The sequence below is a fragment of the Physella acuta genome, unplaced genomic scaffold (assembly GCF_028476545.2).
Source record: "Physella acuta isolate Inbredline_101_S28 unplaced genomic scaffold, ASM2847654v3 ptg002153l, whole genome shotgun sequence".
In the NCBI taxonomy this organism is placed as follows: Eukaryota; Metazoa; Mollusca; class Gastropoda; family Physidae; genus Physella; species Physella acuta.
In genome coordinates, this window is record NW_026733654.1 from 32,501 (window position 1) to 53,234 (window position 20,734).

At 34.8% G+C, this 20,734-nt stretch overlaps 3 protein-coding genes across 5 annotated transcripts in view; 1 reads left to right on the forward strand and 2 right to left on the reverse strand.

Annotated features, from left to right (window-relative positions):
* Positions 1-2,270, reverse strand: part of LOC131932381 (coiled-coil-helix-coiled-coil-helix domain-containing protein 10, mitochondrial) — an 8,771-nt gene extending 6,501 nt beyond the window's left edge. The window contains exon 1 of one of the 3 annotated variants that reach the window (XM_059289303.1): positions 2,101-2,270. In XM_059289303.1, the coding sequence (XP_059145286.1) occupies positions 2,101-2,171 (71 nt within the window). In that variant the 5' untranslated portion in view covers positions 2,172-2,270. Of the gene's footprint in view, positions 1-709; positions 841-2,100 lie in introns of those variants that run through there. The other 2 variants (XM_059289305.1, XM_059289304.1) reach the window with 2 other exon arrangements.
* Positions 2,271-2,714: 444 nt separating this feature from the next.
* On the reverse strand, positions 2,715-16,758 carry LOC131932380 (E3 UFM1-protein ligase 1). The gene is made up of 16 exons (XM_059289302.1): positions 16,675-16,758; positions 15,832-15,977; positions 14,890-15,131; positions 14,503-14,633; positions 14,151-14,209; positions 13,417-13,563; positions 12,944-13,119; positions 10,708-10,878; positions 9,311-9,452; positions 8,675-8,862; positions 8,314-8,387; positions 7,694-7,848; positions 6,939-7,075; positions 6,202-6,374; positions 5,146-5,357; positions 2,715-4,737 (listed from the first exon to the last, which is right to left on the reverse strand). The coding sequence occupies exons 1-16, from the start codon at positions 16,746-16,748 to the stop codon at positions 4,592-4,594; spliced, it is 2,373 nt and encodes a 790-aa protein (XP_059145285.1). The 5' UTR covers positions 16,749-16,758; the 3' UTR covers positions 2,715-4,591.
* Positions 16,759-16,819: 61 nt separating this feature from the next.
* On the forward strand, positions 16,820-19,440 carry LOC131932379 (DNA-directed RNA polymerase II subunit RPB11). The gene is made up of 4 exons (XM_059289301.1): positions 16,820-16,912; positions 17,712-17,801; positions 18,190-18,364; positions 19,234-19,440. The coding sequence occupies exons 1-4, from the start codon at positions 16,860-16,862 to the stop codon at positions 19,270-19,272; spliced, it is 357 nt and encodes a 118-aa protein (XP_059145284.1). The 5' UTR covers positions 16,820-16,859; the 3' UTR covers positions 19,273-19,440.
* Positions 19,441-20,734: the final 1,294 nt, after the last annotated feature.

The following is a 20,734-nucleotide window of genomic DNA, read 5'->3' on the forward strand; positions in this document are numbered from 1 at the left end:
ATCAACAGAAACATATTTAATTGGTAGTATGTATGAACAGCGAGGACTGTCACTGATAACACGTACAGAACGGTATCTCGCACAGATGGTATAGCACACGACTGCTAACCGGATAGTCTCGAGTTCGGATCCCAGGCTCTAGTCAGTAGGACGACCCTGATTCCAACAAGTGGCGTAGCCAGGATCGTCCTAAGGGGGGACGGGGGGGTTCCAATTTTTACCCGGGGACGAACTTTCGATTTGCACCCCCCCCCCCCTCAAACTTTCGATTTGCACCCCCCTCATACTTTATATACACCGAGGGGTCTATTGGGGGGATTATGACCCCCCCCTACCCCCCCCCCTGCCGACGACCCTGATTCCATCCAGCTCTGATGGGTACCATTTCTAGAAAGAAAACGTACAAACCACGTAATCACGTAGGCCTATTTCCTGCATATTAGCAGCAAAGATCGTGTTGCTCGGAACTCGCCCGGTCGATAGCAAGTGTTTCTTTCAGTGCAACCCTCTCCCCTCTACCACGACGAAATAAATAAAATATTTAATTAAAGTAGAAAGAATATTTGTTTAACTATTCGTAGTATGATTGGCATGCAGCCCCCTCCCTAGGAGTGAAATGTTTGAAAGCAACCCAACATTGAGGGTCCCAGACTAGCTTATGGCCAGCCTCTACCTTAATCTGTCACCTAGTATCAGAAAATATAAATACCCGCCGCTCCTCATTCCACCCCCTCCTCCACGTCTGCCTGCTAAACGGGGCATGATTGGCACCTTTCTTTGGCTGATGAAAATAAAACGTTACCCTGCTCACGATGGAAGTCACACCGGAAGTAACAACTAGTTATTTTTAGTAACAGATCGGTGTTTACAACTATTTCCTGTTTCACTCACTAACACATGAATGCTACGCGTGGTGCGTATTTGAAGTAAAAATGTTTCTATAATATAAAAACTCGCCGTCCCGGCCAGGTTTCGCCCTGGCATGCTATTTTATTTTCTTCTTTTTAGTGCATATAAAAAAGCTTGTTTTTAGGCCTTAATGCTTTTTTTTAAAGAAATGTACATGGTTAGGATTTAAAAAATGCTTTTCAATCCAATGTCTAAGGTAGTTTAAATATGTTATGAGCTCTTAAGGAAACGTTTTCAGTTTAATTTTTTGAAGGAAGTATAATAAAACTTCACTTATAAATATTTTTATTTTAATGTAAAACAGATATGTTTACAGTAACCGGTGAATTTTTGCTGATTGATGAATTGATTAAAACTGTTACTTTTGTTTGAATGAATGTTAAGTAGCTAAAAATAAATTAAACTGAAATTCTGCGTTCTATATATAGAAATATGTATAAGTTATGTAAAGAAAATATCGTAGACGGCAATTTTAAAAGAAATGTTCTTAAAATAATTTATTGACAGGACATATTCACAGAAACGTCAAAAGTATTACATATTTTTAAACATTTGTGTAATAAGTACAAAATTACTTCCGGTTTCATTAAGCTAGAAATAGTCAAAGAAATAATTGCTAATAATATAGTAGTAATTTAGTAAACACTTTTATTTTTAATTTGGATTAGTAGATTCAGGGTGTTGTGGTGATTGGGGATGTTATATTATTTAATATAAATACAATACTATGGTATACACCATAGATCACTATTGTGTATTTTTATCACGGAGAACAATTGTTTCTGACTTTTATCGTTTTACTCTCCCTGGCCATTCTGTTGACTTCAAGGAGAGGTTGAGGGCAGTTTTTGAAAATAAATGAATTGATAAAATAATTCTAAACGACTTTTCAATAGCTTATATTCGATAGAAAACTATAAAATGAGTTTAATTGATGGTTCCCAAACAGCTTTAATTTTTACAAATGTAACTATAATTTTATCGTTTGCCCTATTTTTAAAAAGATTTGATCAAACATTTAGTATGATTACGTAGACTTTTCCTACCTATTGACACGCCCCCTCTTCTGGAAGTTAAAAAGCTGTCCCCATGAGTAAAATGTTTGAAAGCAACCCTACATTGAGGGTCCCAGGCTAGCTTATGGCCAGCCTCTCCCTTAATCTGTCACCTAGTATCAGAAAATATAAATACCCGCCGCTCCTCATTCCACCCCCTCCGCCACGTATGCCTCCTCCACGCATGCCTCCTCCTCCACGGGGCATGTTTGGCACCTTTCTTGGGCTGATGAAAATAAAACGTTACCCTGCTCACAATGGAAGTAACACCGGAAGTAACAACTAGTTATTTTTAGTAACAGATCTGTGTTTACAACTATTTCCTGTTTCACTAGATAACACATGATTGTTACGCATGGTGCGTATTTTAAGTAAAATTGTTTCTAAAGTATAAAAACCTGCCGTCCCGGCCAGTCTTCGCCCTGGCAAGTTATTTTCTTTTCTTCTTTTTATGCAAATAAAAAAGCTTGTTATTAGGCCTTGATGTTTTTATAAAAAAATGTGAATGGTTAGGATTTTTAAAAAATGCTTTTCAATCCAATTTTTAAGGTAGTTTGAAAATGTTATGAGCTCAAGAGCTTTAAGGAAACGTTTTCAGTTTAACTTTTTTTATTTTGTTTGCATCAGCCCATTGTGACAATTGAAGGAAGTATAATAAAACTTTACTTATAAATATTTTTATTTTAACTTTTACTTTTTAAAAAAGGGTAAAATGTAAAACAGATTTGTTAAAAATAACAGGTGACTTTTTGGTGTAAAATGAATTGATTAAAACTGTTATTTTTGTTTGTAGCTAAAAAAAATTAAACTGAAATTCTGTGTGCTGTATCAAGAAAAATATGCATAAGTTATGTAAAAAAAAAATATTGTAGACAGCAATTTTAAAATAAATGTTCTTAAAATAATTTATTGACAGGACATATTCACAAGTCAAAGGTATTAAAAGTTATCTTAAATAAATAAATAATCTATCTTAAATAAATATGATGTTATGTTTAAAATGACTTCAGCAAAAAAAAAAAAAAGGTTTTCCTAGCTGTAAAATAACTAAGGATAAATTATCCTTAAATGTCAAAAACATTTGACTGTTGAAATACTCTCTCGAAGAATTGTCTTGATATTCTCTTGAAGAAATTTCTGACACAAAATGAAATAAAATAAATACAGACCTACTTTAGACATTTTTAACTTAATACTTCCTACACAAAATATTAAATTATAAACTATTGTGTTATATGCACAAATAATATTATGTGGATTAGTTTTGAAGTAATGAAAATTTTGGTAACTCTAGTTCAAAACAGCTATTGGTGCAAAGTTTCTTATTCCACCAATGAAAGTCCCTTTTGTGACAATTACTCATAAAAGGATTCATACATTACATAAGTCATCAGTAGTAAATAATAAATGCTGGGAATCTTTAAGTGTACTTCATAGAACAAACAAATAAGAAACATGAAATTTTAACATGAGAAAAAAATAAAACAGAATTAAGCATTAACATTAGATTATTAGGAATAGTTCAATCACATTTGTTTCTTTTAATGAATTATAATCTGGACCACATAAATCAGACAGGCACTTCAGTAAAGATTCAGACAAAGTTTTAAAATTTTTCTTTCTCAAACAACAGAACAATACACATAAAACCAAATATTATATTCAGGTTCACATGTAAAACAACACCATAAATTCAGCTTTACAAATGTAAAGCCACATAATATATCCAGATTTACACCTGAAAATTTATATCTGACAGACCTAAAAAGCTTTTAAAAATCTGAAGTGGAATCTTACGCACCTAATATTCCTTATAAATTTAAAATGCTCACTCTTACACCCATACAGTCGTATAATCTCAAGCCCTAGAATAAACCTTATCACCCAGTAAAAAAAAAAACAATTGTTTAATAATTACAACATCTTCTACTAGCAGCCAGTACATCACTTTTTGAGAACGCACAATCCTCTAGTATCAAACATTAAAATGTCCGAGAGCCAAAATGTTCATCCAAATATCCATCACCCCCAACGACCATCACCCAAATGTCCATATTCCAGGTTCCCAGTATACAAATGTCCATCAAACCTAATGTCCATATTCCAGGTTCCCAGTATACAAATGTCCATCAAACCTAATGTCCATCATACAGGTTCCCAGTATACAAATGTCCATCAAACCAATGATCATCATCCAAATATTCATCAACTCAATTGGCCGTCATCCATATGTCCATCATAGGCTCCCAGCTTACAAATGTCCATCATAGGTTCCCAGTTCACAAATGTCCATCAACCCAATTGGCCGTCATCCATATGTCCATCATAGGTTCCCAGTTCACAAATGTCCATCATAGGTTCCCAGTTCACAAATGTCCATCATAGGTTCCCAGTTCACAAATGTCCATCCAACCAATGACCATCATCCAAATATTCATCAACCCAATCGGCCGTCATCCATATGTCCATCATAGGTTCCCAGCTCACAAATGTCCATCATAGGTTCCCAGCTCACAAATGACCATCATAGGTTCCCAGCTCACAAATGACCATCATAGGTTCCCAGCTCACTAATGTCCATCATAGGTTCCCAGCTCACAAATGTCCATCAAACCAATGACCATCATCTACTCATCCCCTGTTGCATGTTGTCTCTTGGTGTTGAGGGCAATGTCTTTGACAGAGTCCAACAAGGAGGACAACTCTTTGGCCACTTCTACAATCTGCTCGTTGTCTGGTTCTGTCTTCAATTTCACTTGTTTCACAATTAGGTCTGGGGAACATACATGAGAATAAATTAGGTCAAGAAAACATTAACAAAATATAAATTAGGTCAAGGTAACATGGACTAAACATAATCAAGGTCCAGGGTACATAAGTAAAATGTATACAAAGTTCAGGGAACATGAAGTAAACATAAGGTTCAGGCAACAAGACCTCAAGTGTACCCAATGCCTAGAAAATGTAAATAATTTCAGTGCCGAACATGAACAGCTTTTCAACACGTCTAAGCCACATGTGCACATTTACATTAGGTTCAGATAACACTGACTAAAGATTAGAGGTTAATAAACTTAAAGTAAGGTTGCAGTTACAGTTTGTGATTCAACACAGTTAAAGTTAGCTAGACTTTAGTCACTTAAGCCATGTAACACAGCCAGTTAAGTTTAGCCAGACTTACCTTGAAAGTGAGTCAACACAGCCATTTTCTCAGCCTCCAGGTGAGAGATCAGGTACTGGATGACGCTGGGCACCATGCGACCTGGGACGTGGAGCATGCACTGGGTCATGGTCTGGAACAGGAGGACAGCGGCCAGGTGCAGGCTCATGGCTGGGTCAGTCTCAGCTTTTAGCTGCTCACTCAGGCTGGTGCGATGGTTGAACACCAGCTGCCTGTGAGTCAAATGTCAAGTATTCAAATACACAATTCTTATCACTGTACTGCAGTCAAATTACACAAATTATGAATATATAAATTTCTGGTTGAAATTTAACTTCTAGTTCAAATACTAATTTTTTATGTTATTAAAATACTAATTTCTAATTAAAATACTAATTTTTAGTAAAATTACAAATTTTAGGTTAAATTACTAATTTCTAGTAAAATACCAATATCTAGTTGAAATACTATTATTTTTAATTAAAATTCTATTTTTTAAATAACTTTTTAGTTAAAATACTAATTTCAAAGTAAAACTAGTAAAAATACACATTTCACATTAAATATACAATTCATTTAAAACACAATTTTCTTGTTGAAATATAAATCCAAGGAGCCAACTCACGACGTAGCATACACCACTATTTAGTTGTTTTATTTTCTACTTTTCAGTAACTCATAATTTGTGAATTCAACACTACCAATGCAGCGACTGAAAATATTTTGCTTTAAAACACAGTCAGTAGCTCGTGAAGGACGATTATCCTCCTCTCCCCCCCCCCCCCACTGAAAGCAGCCATCCGTGACGACAGATGACAATGAAAGGAAAGCTCAAGCAGAACTTGTTATTACCTCCCCTTACTTTCAAATAGTTTAAAAACTAATATCCGTCACTAATTCGACCCGGCGCTACGATTGTAAACATTTGGCTTGAGTTACAGCTCACCTTACAGGTGGGGGTGGTAGCGATATATTTAGAGATCGAGGAAGGGGGCAGCATGGCGTGCGAACGTGGTGGTGGTGTCTTGCATGGTCCCCATGTAGAGATATATATATATATATAGATGACACCGGTACCTTTCTTTTCTTTTGTCTGGTTTCTTCAGCAGAATGCCCAAATGTGCCGGACCACACAGCAACTCCAGCTGGTGAAAGAAGTCGTCCAGGCTCTGACCGTTGAGTGAGTTGTGGAGCTTTGTCAGGGGTTCCTGCGACTCTTTTGGTAGTGTGCTGATCACTCTAAGCCTTGCCTGGGAGGGATAGAAAAGTCGAAGCTTATTTATGTCTTGTCTGAGGGCTATGAAGTAGAGGCTCAAAACGAACTTAATGACTCCAAAATCTGATAGACTAATGAATAATTGTGTCTAGGAAATCAAGGCGCAATGACTGGACAGGTAAAGAGCCAGATGTTGCCTATGCATCAGCCCCCTCACTTCACACAGCTGATGGACACAAGGGACAGGAAGTTATCTGTACAGCGTGGCATCAGCAGTGTCCAAAAGGAAATAAAGTTGGTAATCTTATCACTTAAGGGGCTCTACTCCTGTTTGATTTTGGTGTTTTCTCTACTAGATGGGTTGCTGTCCCTAGCCACTATGGAGTGCTTTCCCTCCTGACCATGCTGAACCACACAAATAAGAGGCTTAAAATGTCTTAAAGGTATAGAAAAGTGGGGGGGATGGAGGGGGTAATACCTTGTCTGAATGGTATAACATAGGGGTTTATTAAGTCCAAATTGAGGGGTTTATTTTAACCTTATTTAAATACATTACATAGGTCTGCAACTAAACCAGGAAGTGATTGAATGGACTGACCTCAGGTGTCAGCTGGTCATCATTCGAGCTGGACACCCTGACCATGTTGTCACTGGCCAGAGCTAGCACCACTGTGTTGGTCAAATCAGAGCAGACAGTCTTCAACAAGTGCTTGACCACGTTGGTTTGGACGGGGTCTGAGGGGAGAAGATTTCTTTCTTAAAAACCAAGTCTGATTAATTAAGTCTCTATATAAAAATCTGATCAATTCAGAAATATTATCATAGAATATAGTGAGCTTTTTAAAATAATATGACCATTATATATTCTTTTTAAATGTAATCTCGGACGGGATTTCTTCCAACACATTTTAACTTGTTATGTGCCATATGGCCTGTTGACTACTATCATTTGAGCCTGCTTTTCTAGCTGGATCTGCTTCCATAGTCTTTGTCCAACCAAAAACAAACTACGAGACAGCAGTTGTTTGATTTTGGAGATTTCTCTCCTAGATAGGTTAATGTCCCCCAGATAACAAGCCTCATCTGTCCAGAAGAAAAACTAACAAATATGGATAAAATATTGTGGAATGGTTAGTAAAATTAGCAATTTTAAAAGCAGAAAACAAAAACATGGTGGAGAGTATACTTTCTTGTACTAGCTTTAAAAGAACAGGTGCAAAGTGAGGCACATGCCCCCCTGCGCCTCCATAATGAAAGATGATTTTAAACAATTCTGAATATTGGTCACCCTACCCTTCCATCAGAAAACTTAAGAGGAAAACAGAGAGTCACAAAGGGAAGCTACTTGCAAACCTTCAAAAAGTTTAGCTCCCTTCTCAAAGAGGCGAGCATTGATCCACATGATGTTAACTTTATCCTGAATCTCTGCTGCTGTTTTTTTTCTGTCTGGTCCTGAAGTTTTCATGAAAATTGATTTGGCCACTTCCTGGTACTGCCGTGTCAGTGGTCTGTCACATAAGTAAGAAATAAAATAATGTATACATATTTTACATTACTTGGCCAAATTTGGCACTGTATTCATGCCGTTTTGTTTATTAGATGTTTTAACATATAAACGTAAGGAAGAAAAAAATTAAGGGAAAATAAATGTAGCAATAGACTTTTTAGTCTAAAGTGTCAACAAGCTATACAATAGTAAAAATAATACAGCAATACATGATATTTATATCTTTTATACAGGCAGGGCTAAGACAAGCTCATAAATGTCAGCTATCCATTTTTTTTTAAAAATATTTATGTTTCTCTTTATTATCATGGTGATCGAATTTTTGTGTGTTTATTTCTTCATTTATTTAATTGTGTTAATGCTAATAAACTCAGTAAATTAAATAAATAATTTTAAATAGTAATTACATATGTTATTATATAGCTAAGCAGTGCATACATAATTTTACAGCTTTAATAGCACTTACCTATGTAATTTTACAGCTATTTCAGACAGTAGCTCTTTAGGACATTCTTTCAAATTCTGCTGTTTTTTTAAGACCTGGAAAATAGGAAAATTTGAAAATCAGCAAAAAGTAAAAAAACAACAACAAAATTCTTTATCTATAAAGATTTCCATGCTTTAAACTATATTTTTTTTTTTTAATTTTTACGCTATACCAAATTATTGAACAGTTATCAAAAAGCTTATATACAAAACAAATTAAGAAATACTAACATAAATATCTATAACAAAAAAACATGTGAAAAATTCTATACCATGTTTAAAAAAAAGTGAAAAATATGGAAAGATCAGTTTTACAACACTGAAAATTATACCCAACACACCTCTTCTATTTCATTAACACTCATGAACCGCAACTCCTGCTTGCCGTCACTAGCTTGCTTCCCCTTGCTGGGTGCTGCTGCCTCTTCATCTGACCCTTCATCCACCTCCCTGCCTCGACCTTTCTTCTTGGTAGATTTGGTCTTGACCTCTCGACCCCCAGTGCCTTCTTTCTTGGTGGTGCCAGCAACTATAAATTATAATAAATTATATAATAACTTAAAGTACCATGCACTCTAAACAATAAACAATGTTATTTATTTATTTTTTTAAATGAGTTTTACAAAAATATAAAAATTGGTTAATTTAAATTATCATGCACTCAAAACAATGAACAAGATGTGTTTATTTTAAAAAATGAGTTTTAAAAAATTAAAAAGTTGCAGAGAAATAGAACTAAATCTGGAAGAATGAGAAACATTGTTTGCTGCGATGTTACCAGCACCCTTGATTACAGATTTGATAAAATGATAAACAATTTCTAAAGATTTAATAATTTTTATTGCTTACTTTATGACTTTAATTAACTAAATTAGTCTGAAAGTCAGTTATGCTGCAACATTAAATACCCAAAAAAAGAAAGGACAACCCAAGACCCTAACCACCCACAAAACAAAAGATATGAAACTATCAGTAACCTGCAGCCTTTTTACGCCTTTGTTCTTTTTTATCCTCTCTGGCGGAGCTCCCGTCATCCACACCAGATAACTTGCTGTGTTTGTTGTCTTCTTGACTGGATGGTGTGTCATTTGATAAGACTGCGGGGTGGGACTTGGATGCCTGGAAGATAGAGTATTCTATAGGATATGTGAGGCTGGGTGCTGTCTCATTTGATAAGACTGCAGGGTGGGACTTTGATGCCTGGAAGGTAGAATATTCTGTAGGTTTTATAGGATATGTGATGCTGGGGTGGAGGGGAGGGAGGTGATATGTTGGATGCCTGGAAGAAAGAATATTTAATGTTTTATAGGATATGTGATGCTGGGGTGGGGAGGGGGGGGGGGAGGGGAATGTTGATAATGGATGCCTGGAAGATAGAAGAAAATAAAGAATCTAACACCAGTGAGGGGGGAGGGAAGACTTAAAATCATATAAATTGATCTATTTTTTTTACTTTCTCGTATATACGAAGTATAGAGAAAGTCTTGTAATAGTGCAAAAAAAAAATCGAGATTTTTACAAATCTCGACGTTTTACACCTCACTGATACGGAAAAACAATTTTGCAATCTTGTCCGTATGTCTGTGTGTGTGTCTGTGTGTGTGTAGACACGATAACTAGAGTACAGTTACACCTAGGTTGATGAAATTTCATATATAAGTATTTTATCAAAATTGTAGATCCGTATCAACTTTTGAGCGATTTCCGATAACCAGAAGTGGTACTTTTTCTACTTTGAATTTTTCAAAAGCCTATAACTTGAGTACTATTTCAGATAGATAAATGAAGTTTGATATTTAAGTAAAAGATCTAATTCTCTACCTTCTGTCAAATTTTGAGTAATTTCCGTTGACCGGAAGTACTAATTTACGCTATTTCCGATTTCTCAAAAAACGCATGTAAATTTATAAAGTACGAATAATATTGCGCACTATTATGCACATCTTTATTTAGCGTTCACTTGGTGTGCAATTCTTTTTTCTACGAGATTATATTCTATTTTAAAAAGTTTGAGTATTTAAAATGGATTAAAAATCATGTCTAGAAGTCTATATCCCGAGTTGCATCCCCCGTAGTGTTATATTAGAATATTCGAGAAAGTTTAGGGGAGATCACTCCTGGTTTATTAAAAAGTTGGGGAAAAAAAAACACTTTTTAATTTTGCTGATTTTTAAAATTAGACTTGTTTATTAGTCCCGTAAGATTAAAACAAGACACTCTAGCATTATTTATTTTTATTGTGGCATTTTCACAATTACGCAAATATTTAAACCAGAGAATCAGCTCTGTAAATTTTAACTGTTTAAACATGAACATTTTAAAATAATTTTAATGACAGCTTATTTTATCCATCAAAATGAAAATGAACAGTTACCCTTTCTGCTTTTTCATTCATCAAATCAGTGAAAACAGGAAGGCTGTTAGATATTAATTTATCACTGGCCACTATGGTCGAATCACAGACAATGGCATTGGGGCGTGTCTTTAAACAGTTTGACAGCAGCTCGGAGGCATCTTTTCGGCTCAGAACAGAGGGAAGCACAGTCTGAAAGACAAGGAAAAACTCTTGATATAAAGTGGAAAGTAAACAATGAAGCAAAACATGGCTGTATAAAAGAGAGACTAAAACAGCTCAACATAAGGTCCATCCAAGTGGTATCATAAACTACAGACTAAAATTAAACCAACAGCTCACAATAATCTCCATTGAAGTGAAGACACTAAAACTAAACCATCAGCTCACCATAATGTCCACATAATAAAGAGACTACACTTAAACCAACAGCTCACCATAATGTCCACATAATAAAGAGACTATAATAAAACCAACAGCTCACCATAATGAAGAGACTACAATAAAACCAACAGCTCACCATAATGTCCACATAATAAAGAGACTACAATAAAACCAACAGCTCACCATAATGTCCTCATAATAAAGAGACTACAATAAAACCAACAGCTCACTATAATGTCCACATAATGAAGAGACTAAAACTAAACCAACAGCTCACCATAATGAAGAGACTACAATAAAACCAACAGCTCACCATAATGTCCACATAATAAAGAGACTATAATAAAACCAACAGCTCACCATAATGAAGAGACTACAATAAAACCAACAGCTCACCATAATGTCCACATAATGAAGAGACTACAATAAAACCAACAGTTCACCATAATGTCCACATAATGAAGAGACTACAATAAAACCAACAGCTCACCATAATGTCCACATAATAAAGAGACTACAATAAAACCAACAGCTCACCATAATGTCCACATAATAAAGAGACTACAATAAAACCAACAGCTCACCATAATGTCCACATAATAAAGAGACTACAATAAAACCAACAGCTCACTATAATGTCCACATAATGAAGAGACTACAATAAAACCAACAGCTCACCATAATGTCCACATAATGAAGAGACTAAAACTAAACCAACAGCTTACCATAATGTCCACACAATGAAGAGACTACAACTAAACCATCAGCTCACCATAATGTCCACCCAATGAAGAGACTAAAACTAAACCAACAGCTCACCATAATGTCCACATAATAAAGAGACTAAAACTAAACCAACAGCTTACCATAATGTCCACACAATGAAGAGACTAAAACTAAACCATCAGCTCACCATAATGTCCACACAATAAAGAGACTAAAATTAAACCAACAGCTCACCATAATGTCCACACAATGAAGAGACTAAAACTAAACCATCAGCTCACCATAATGTCCACACAATAAAGAGACTAAAATAACACCAACAGCTGACCATAATGTCCACATAATGAAGAGACTACAATAAAACCATCAGCTTACCATAATGTCCACACAATGAAGAGACTACAATAAAACCAACAGCTCACCATAATGTCCACACAATGAAGAGACTACAATAAAACCAACAGCTTACCATAATGTCCACACAATGAAGAGACTACAATAAAACCATCAGCTTACCATAATGTCCACACAATGAAGAGACTACAATAAAACCATCAGCTTACCATAATGTCCACACAATGAAGAGACTACAATAAAACCAACAGCTCACCATAATGTCCACACAATGAAGAGACTACAATAAAACCAACAGCTCACCATAATGTCCACATAAGTGAAGTGGAGAGACTAAAATAACACCAACAGCTCACCATAATGTCCACATACAGAAGAGACTATACTTAAACCATCAGCTCACCATAATGTCCACACAATGAAGAGACTACAATAAAACCATCAGCTCACCATAATGTCCACACAATGAAGAGACTACAATAAAACCATCAGCTCACCATAATGTCCACACAATGAAGAGACTACAATAAAACCAACAGCTCACCATAATGTCCACATAATAAAGAGACTAAAACTAAACCAACAGCTCACCATAATGTCCACATACAGAAGAGACTACACTTAAACCAACAGCTCACTATAATGTCCACATAATGAAGAGACTACAATAAAACCAACAGCTCACCATAATGAAGAGACTACAATAAAACCAACAGCTCACCATAATGAAGAGACTACAATAAAACCAACAGCTCACCATAATGAAGAGACTACAATAAAACCAACAGCTCACCATAATGTCCACCCAAACACCCTGGTTCAGTGCCTCGTCTACAGTGTACTGAACTTGTTCTGAGATGACGGGACCCACACAGCATGAGCTCAGGAAGACCAGCTGCTCTGACTTGAACTTCTTCTTCACATAGCCTTTAGGGTCAGATATACCCAGCCGAGAAATGGCATCAAATTCTATGGGGAAAGTTAAGCAATATTATTTTATTATATTATTTTATGTCCAAAGCTTAAAATTAATGAAATTTATTATTTTAAATTGTAAATTAAATTTAAAATAAAATTGCATTAAATGTGAAAAAATTAATTTTTATTAAAATTGAGATTATGTGTATCTTGTTTTTCCATTAATGTAGAAAGTAGAAAATACTTAAATTGTATAAAAACAAAATTCCTTGAATGCAAGAAACAATATTTATGAAAGCTCAAGAGCATTAAGCATTAACACATTGCAGTTGTATGTAAACCATCTACCTAGGTAGCCATTCTGCCTGTAGAAGGAATCCACCCATTCGCTCTGAGCCCTGGTGTAGATGTCTGGAAGGAACTGAGACTTGTCCACTCTGCTGCCAGATAAACTGCCCATCAGCCGAGCACTGGAGATTAGCTCATCAAGGATGGCTGATGAATTAATTACAATTATCTGTTTAAACTTGTGGTATAAAGCAGTACAATCACAATAAAAAAATTAAGAGAAATTTTATCCCTATGGTTAACTGGTCTGATGAAGAGCTTGTCTTGTGTAGAGAGTATACATTTTGTGGGTTATTTGGGCATAACACACTGTGTGGGTGTGATGGTTAAGATTAAGGATAAGTTAAGAAACACTACCTTTACATGTAAATAATTCAACTTCAATATTAAAAAAAAACTTTTCCATATTTTTATTGAATTTCCTAAGCCACAACACATCATCTATTTCTACTTTATGCAATTTCTGGTTCCCACAAAAACTGAGCAAACTTTTTAATTTCCAGCTTTGGTACCAGCAGTTAAAAATCTGATTGGAAACAGCTCAAACATCAAAGCCCCCTTCTTTAACAATAAAAGGAAGAATTTTATTTTCTTAAAATTTGCACTAAAACTTTAAAATAAAAAATAATGTCAAAATGAATATCAGAAAAATTATCTTTTTAAAAACTAACTTTATGTACATGTACAAGGAAAAACAGAACAGAAACCAATAATGTTCCAAATTTTTGACTCACTGTGAAACAGATGCTCCTGGCATCCAATGGCCTGTCGAATTGGACCAATTGTTGTTGGCCTTTAACAAACGTGAAAGAGAAAAAACATTTCAGATATAAAATATACACTAAAGACGAGCTAATAATTTGTAAAATGTATAGAAAATTACAGATTTTAATGGATTATTAATGGCTCTGCAGCACTCAACATAGCATGTAGTAAAGCAGTAAAAGTAGTGATCTCTATTTGTTATAAATCACTTAATTTATTTTATAAAAAAATTGGTTTAATTAAACTAATCAAAATTAAGCATCAGATTTATCAATTTAAAACAACTGTACAGATCCCAAAATAATGAGGGTGGATGCTTACAGAGTGACTGCAGATAGTGCTCCTCTTATCTGTGCCTTCATGCGAGTAACAAAAGCCTCAGTAAAAACCACATCTTTATCGTAGTTATCTATCTGTCCTTTAATGCGCTTTCCCAGGTTCTGATCAATTACCTGATTTAAAAAATGGCCACAGGTTAATTATAATTATAAAATTATAAATATTTACTTTGAAAATGAAACAAAAAGAAGGAAGAAAGCTAGACTTATCAAGACCACGTAGATGATGTTGAAATGTAGTTAAAGATAGAAGTCAATGCTAGTTTCTAATTATATCTTTTAAGATACAAAAAAAAGTTATATTAATCTATTAAAAAATTGCTAAGTATTAAAATCAACACTGATATAGAGATGTAAACAGTAACATCACCTCTCTCAAAAAATCAGCAGGTAAATCATACGCCTTTGTCAGCTCTATTATTGTCACATGACCCTTTTCTTGAAGCTGGTCATTGATCTCTTCAGCCAAATGCTCACGGTAAGAATTATCAATCAGCTGACCAAGCACCAAAGTGAGGTGGCCGTCATGCCTGACCATGTCATTGACCTTAGACTCAATATGGCTGAAGTCCACATTGAGCAGTTGTTGAAGATCCACAAGATTGATTCTTCCTGCAGGCATATTAATAGACTGATAGTAATGCAGAGTAAATTTAAAACAGTAGTTCAGAGGTCAAAGAAAGAAATATTTTATTAAAGAATTTTAGGGTCACTTTTTACATTAATCTTATATTTTTGTTGAGATATAGCATATTAAATTGCAAAAAAAAATATTTTAAAACAAAAATGTTATTAAATGCTGTCTTCATATTAACTAGTTCTAATCCAATTTTTTAAAATGCAGATTATTTGCTAACTGAGTCAAATGCAATTTTGAAGCAGTAAGATGCCAACAACTGGTAAACCAAAGTGCAACTTCATGTAACAGCATGGTTGGACAATAGAGCACTTGACTCATAACCCAATAGTTTTGAGTTCACAGCCCAGGCTCAAGTCTGTAGGATGTCCATGAGCCCACCAAGCTCTAGTGGGTACCTGACACTGACATTAGGGAAAGTAAAGGCAGCTGATCACACTATGTCTTCATAGATACAGGTAAACTCTACTTCATCTGCCCTATGGACCATCAGGTTTGAAAGTGTTACAATTGATCATGTTTTTCTAAGCAATAGTTAAATGATTGACATTTATTCCATTCCAAGGCAACAATGACATTGATAATGAGCAATGTTTCAACCATCTGAATATTCTTAAACGCACAAAATAATATTTGTAGAGTAGAATTAGAAATAAATGTCAAAGGTTTCCCTACCTCCATGAACAATAAGTTCATCTTTAATTTCCTTCACCAACTGCTGATGTGTAACATAGGTCTTTCCATCAGAAGTGTACAGAACATCAACCAAGTGCAGCTCAATAAGTTTGGTAACAAGTTCTATAACATTGCGTTCAGACAATCTAATTGGGGAAAAATGTTTTATTGCTGTAAGTTTCTGGTGTAACACATACATACAAGGCACATACATGAGCCAAAATTAAACAAAAAATGGGGTAGAAGTTGCATCACACTCATGGTGGAGGATGAGCTTAGACTTTGTGATGTGCAACAAAGGGTTTAAATTTAAAAAGCAACCTCAAACTTGAATTTCTAAATAAAAAGGTAATTTTGTAGGCTACATAGAATTTTACCTTTTTTTCATAACCCTTATGACTTATGTAAAAGATTTTTTTTATACATTGTAATAAAATGTAGCCATGCCATACACCCCTAGTCTTGGTCAAGTTTAATATGATCTGGACAGATCATGATGGGGATGGGTGATGGAGTAAAGAACTGCAACTCCCTCTTTTATTTTTTAAGGTAAGAGGGGCTTTGACTTCTGATTTTACGTAAACCTACCTAAGACCTAAAACTAAACTAAAACGATTTATTACAAATATTTTATTAATAATACATTAAATTACAATACAATTCAGTTTAATGTGAGTGATGAGCCGACAGACTCAGTCACTGACTGAAATCGGCCGAGTGAAACTGAACTGAACATATTCAACTATTGCACACTGTTAAATGTATTCTAATTAATAAATAAAAAATAAGGAGTAATGCGCGCAATAATATTAAAGCGAAATATGTTATTAAAAGCAAAAATACTTTTGTTTTGCAGTAGATAACTGGATTTTTTGAAAATCAGCTGCTAGTCGCCGGACCTCTTCCCAATCAGCCATGTTGACAACAATTATAAGGGAAGTCACTCCTATCAATAAACTGAAGTAGACTACTCATTTAAACTGTGAAACGATAAACATGACCGTAGAATAGCAGTTAAAAAATTCATCATGAATGCTCCATCAACTTTTGAGTCATTTCTTCTGTTTGAAGGAGAAAAAAAGTAAAACATATTCTTTTACTGATATTAAAGTGATATTTTTAAATTGAATAATTTATTATGTCGAATTTATCAAAATAATGACTTACTTCTAAACCTACAACATAACAACATTGGTATCTTTTTCTATTCTGAATAAACTGACCTGTTACCGATAATAAATTATAAAATAAATAGGGCCTAGGGGCCTAATAATAATAAATTATTAAATAGGCCTAGGCCTAAATAATTCGTAAATTAGTCATTAGGCCTAGATTCTAGAATCTAGTTACTAGATTCTAGTAGGTTAGGTTCGCCTGTCGTCCGTCCAGTGACTTAGGCCGCTGACAAGAGCTTTTATATAAATAAATTTATAGGCATCTCTCAGTTCTGTCCTGGACTGGTCTCTTCAACTGTCCCCAGTTGTGTAGCCCACCCCCCCCTTCCCTGTTCCCCTGTTTGTAAATTAAAATCAACATGACAGTAAGTAGTAGTAGAGCGGTCAGATTTTAGTTAGGCCTATATTCCTGATACGATGTGAGCCTAGGTTATTGGTTACATAGTAATACTAATACATAGGGTAGTAAGTGACACTAGTTTCCATAAACACTACTTTTGTTGGTAAATATAATTGAAATAGGCCTACAATCATTTAAGCCTAATTTGTCATATTAAAATTGATTTTAAATTACACCTACTATTGACAATCACTATTATTAAAATAATTACGCAAAACTAGGAACTATTTTAATAAGGCATACTATAATACATTATGACTACTAACATCACTGTTCACACTCACTTACAACACATTTCTTCTTAGAATCTACATAGAGAAAGACACTAAAGTCCCCAATGCAGCCATCTTCACCGTCAACAAAGAAGACCACACTCTTGGAAATTTAATCACCACGTATGTAACTTAAAAATTAAATTTCAATTATTATATAATTTATTCTGTTGTCAGTTGCCTTGGTAATTATTTTTATTAATAATGTAATGGAAATTTAATCACTATGCTTGTAACCTGAAATTTAATTTTAACTTTTTATTTCTATTTTTCAATTTACATTCTGTTCTAATGTTAAGTAGGTACTTATCAATGGTATATCTCATGTTATACATTGTCAAAAAAATTTTCTTAAGATAAATAAATGTGTTTTTGTTCTTAATTATACTTTATACAACACATGCACACTTACAAATAATTAAACATAAATGCTATTGCTTTTGTAATATGTTTTATAATTTTGTATCTTTTTACACCATAAAGAAATAAATTTATTTGGTTGTATTTACAGTCAGCTGTTAAAAGACCCCCAAGTGTTGTTTGCTGGCTACAAGATCCCTCACCCCTTGGAGCACAAGTTTGTCCTGAGGATCCAGACCACACCTGACTACACCCCACAGGAAGCCATCACAAATGCCATCACTGATCTCATCTCTGAAATTTCACTCTTGGAAGAAAGATTCAAGGTAAAACTGAAACGATCTTGTAGTGCATTGTTTCAAGGTTGGTCATTTAGAGATCAGGAGCTATCCTGTTTCTTCACATGATGTAACCCAAAGTCAGTGTTTCTTTCAGACATTTTCTCCGTGGGGACACTTGAGATTTTCAGGGGAGGGGGAGGGGCGGACAAAAAAATTTTTTTGAGGGGGGCGGACACTGTTAAAAGTATATATTTTCTATATAAAATGCATTTTGTTCGGGGGGCGGTACACTTTCTTTCGGGGGGAGGGGGGGATGCCTGGAAGAAACTAGAAACTCTGCCCACAGTGATGCTCACAAATGGCTTCAGGTCTAGAAAATGATCATCAAATCAGTTGGGAAATTGTTTTCGCTAGGAAGTGATGGATTGTGCTAAGGGATTGATGGTTGATACTAGGGAATGATAGCTTATGCTGGGGAATGATGGTTTATGCTTGTGGGAATGACGACTCATGCAAGGAATGATGGTTTATGTATCCAGAATAAAGAAAAAATGTAAACTTTCAGACCAGATAGTCCATGGGGCAGATGAAGTAGAGCTCACCTGTTTCTCTGATCTCAACATATGCCCAGCTGCATTTACTTACCCATGTACCCATCAGACCTGAGGTGTCTTAGGTGTCATACTGACCTGAGCCCATGAACTGAACTTGAAACTTGGGGCTTCATAATTGTGCATTCTATCACTCAACCTCACCTTCCCATCAATCTAGCTTCGCTGTTTTATATTTTAATTAAAAATTTAGCAACATGTATCCTTCATCAGCTTCAATAATCTTACTTAATAATTATTACACTTAAGTTGAATAAAAGTTATTTAATTTAATAACATTCATCCAATTGTCTATTTTTTTAGGATGCTGTCAGAGACAAGCAAGAAGGATCCCCTGTCTAGACAATTCCATATTTTTAAACCACCGTTATCACTCATTCATTCACCATTGCTGTTCCTGTACATAACACATTTCATATCGTAATTCATGACATTTTTTTTTTCTTCAGTTATCATGAAAACCTGTTGGGTATAAAATGTTTTGAGAATAAATGTTTTTAGTTATGGTCATTTTTGTATTTTAGTATTTTTTAAGTGTCTTTGTTTTTTATCATTATATTTAAATTATATGCTTTTTAAAAATGTACATTAAGAAGTTGTACTAGATCAATTAGTTGTGACATACTTATAGACATCATTCAGAATTTATCATTCAACGTTGGCAACTGTCTCTTGTTTCTAAAGGGATGGATATAATGTGAACACGGTTTAATTTCTCATCTTCATGAGATTGAAAACATGTTTACAATTTTAAAATGTTAACGATGGAGAAAAGGGCCATAACAATGTATATCCCTTGTGTGATCATTTCGGGTGACTTCCCTTAGGTCAGGGGTCGGCAATCTGCGGCTCGCGAGCCGCATGCGGCTCTTTTAATGTCGAGATGCATGCGGCTCTTCAGCTCCAAGCACACGTATTAATAATTATTTTATTTTATTTTTAAAACTCATAAACATATTGTTCTGCAACACTCGGTAATGAACGATATAATAATAAACATAAGCAATACGCACTCGCTATTCTATTAGAATATTTATCTACTTCCTATTTCAATGTACTTTCTATTAAGTTTTTTTTATCCCAAATTGAAACATTCGACTTCAAGGTGGATATGTTGTGGCTTGTTTCGAAAAAATAACTACTTCATTTTGTTGAAGACACAGAGAGCGGTAAATTACTTATTTCGAAAAATCTGAAAACAAATATCGTGATAAAACCAACGCTAGATCTAACTATTAACATGAATTACTTTAGCATTACTATAAACAAAATGAAGGATGAGATCACAGAGAGATATGAGCAATTCAAAACAAATGCAGTTATTCTGACGCTCATAGTAGATTCTCTCAACACAAAATCAATGATATTAACTATGAGCTATTTGGAATTAATGCTGGTTCGCTTCAAATAAAATTGCTAGATTTGAAAACCTAACATTTTTGGAGTGGTAAGTTCACAGATATCAAGGGCAGGTTAGTGGAGTTGGAAGTCTAGTAAAACATGCACGTTTCGCTGATCGCTGCACAAGTGGTCTGCTCTAAAAGAAATGCCGCCAGTTGAGGCATTATTATGTGACGCATGGAATAGTCTCCCAGAATACTACAGTGAGGTGAAGAAGTTGGCATTAGGAGTGCTGACGATCTTCGGGTCAACATATTCAAGCAATATCATAATATTGATATAAAAATGTTAGTGGCTCTTTAAAAACTGGGAAATTCGGTAAATTGTATTTTTTGGCTCTTTCGTCTCAAAAGGTTGCCGACCCCTGCCTTAGGTCCATGTCTTCCCAGCAAATTTTTTTTTT

Excerpts from the sequence above, each read along its gene's own strand:
- LOC131932380 (XM_059289302.1), bottom strand. The coding sequence starts at position 16,748 with ATGGCTGATTGGGAAGAGGTCCGGCGACTAGCAGCTGATTTTCAAAAA. Across the intron at positions 14,634-14,889 it reads CTGCTGATTTTTTGAGAGAG|GTAATTGATCAGAACCTGGG; the intron begins GTGATGTTACTG and ends TTTTTAAATCAG. Across the intron at positions 13,564-14,150 it reads CCAGGAGCATCTGTTTCACA|CCATCCTTGATGAGCTAATC; the intron begins GTGAGTCAAAAA and ends TTAATTCATCAG.
- LOC131932379 (XM_059289301.1), top strand. The coding sequence starts at position 16,860 with ATGAATGCTCCATCAACTTTTGAGTCATTTCTTCTGTTTGAAGGAGAA. Across the intron at positions 16,913-17,711 it reads CTGTTTGAAGGAGAAAAAAA|AATCTACATAGAGAAAGACA; the intron begins GTAAAACATATT and ends ATTTCTTCTTAG. Across the intron at positions 18,365-19,233 it reads TCTTGGAAGAAAGATTCAAG|GATGCTGTCAGAGACAAGCA; the intron begins GTAAAACTGAAA and ends CTATTTTTTTAG.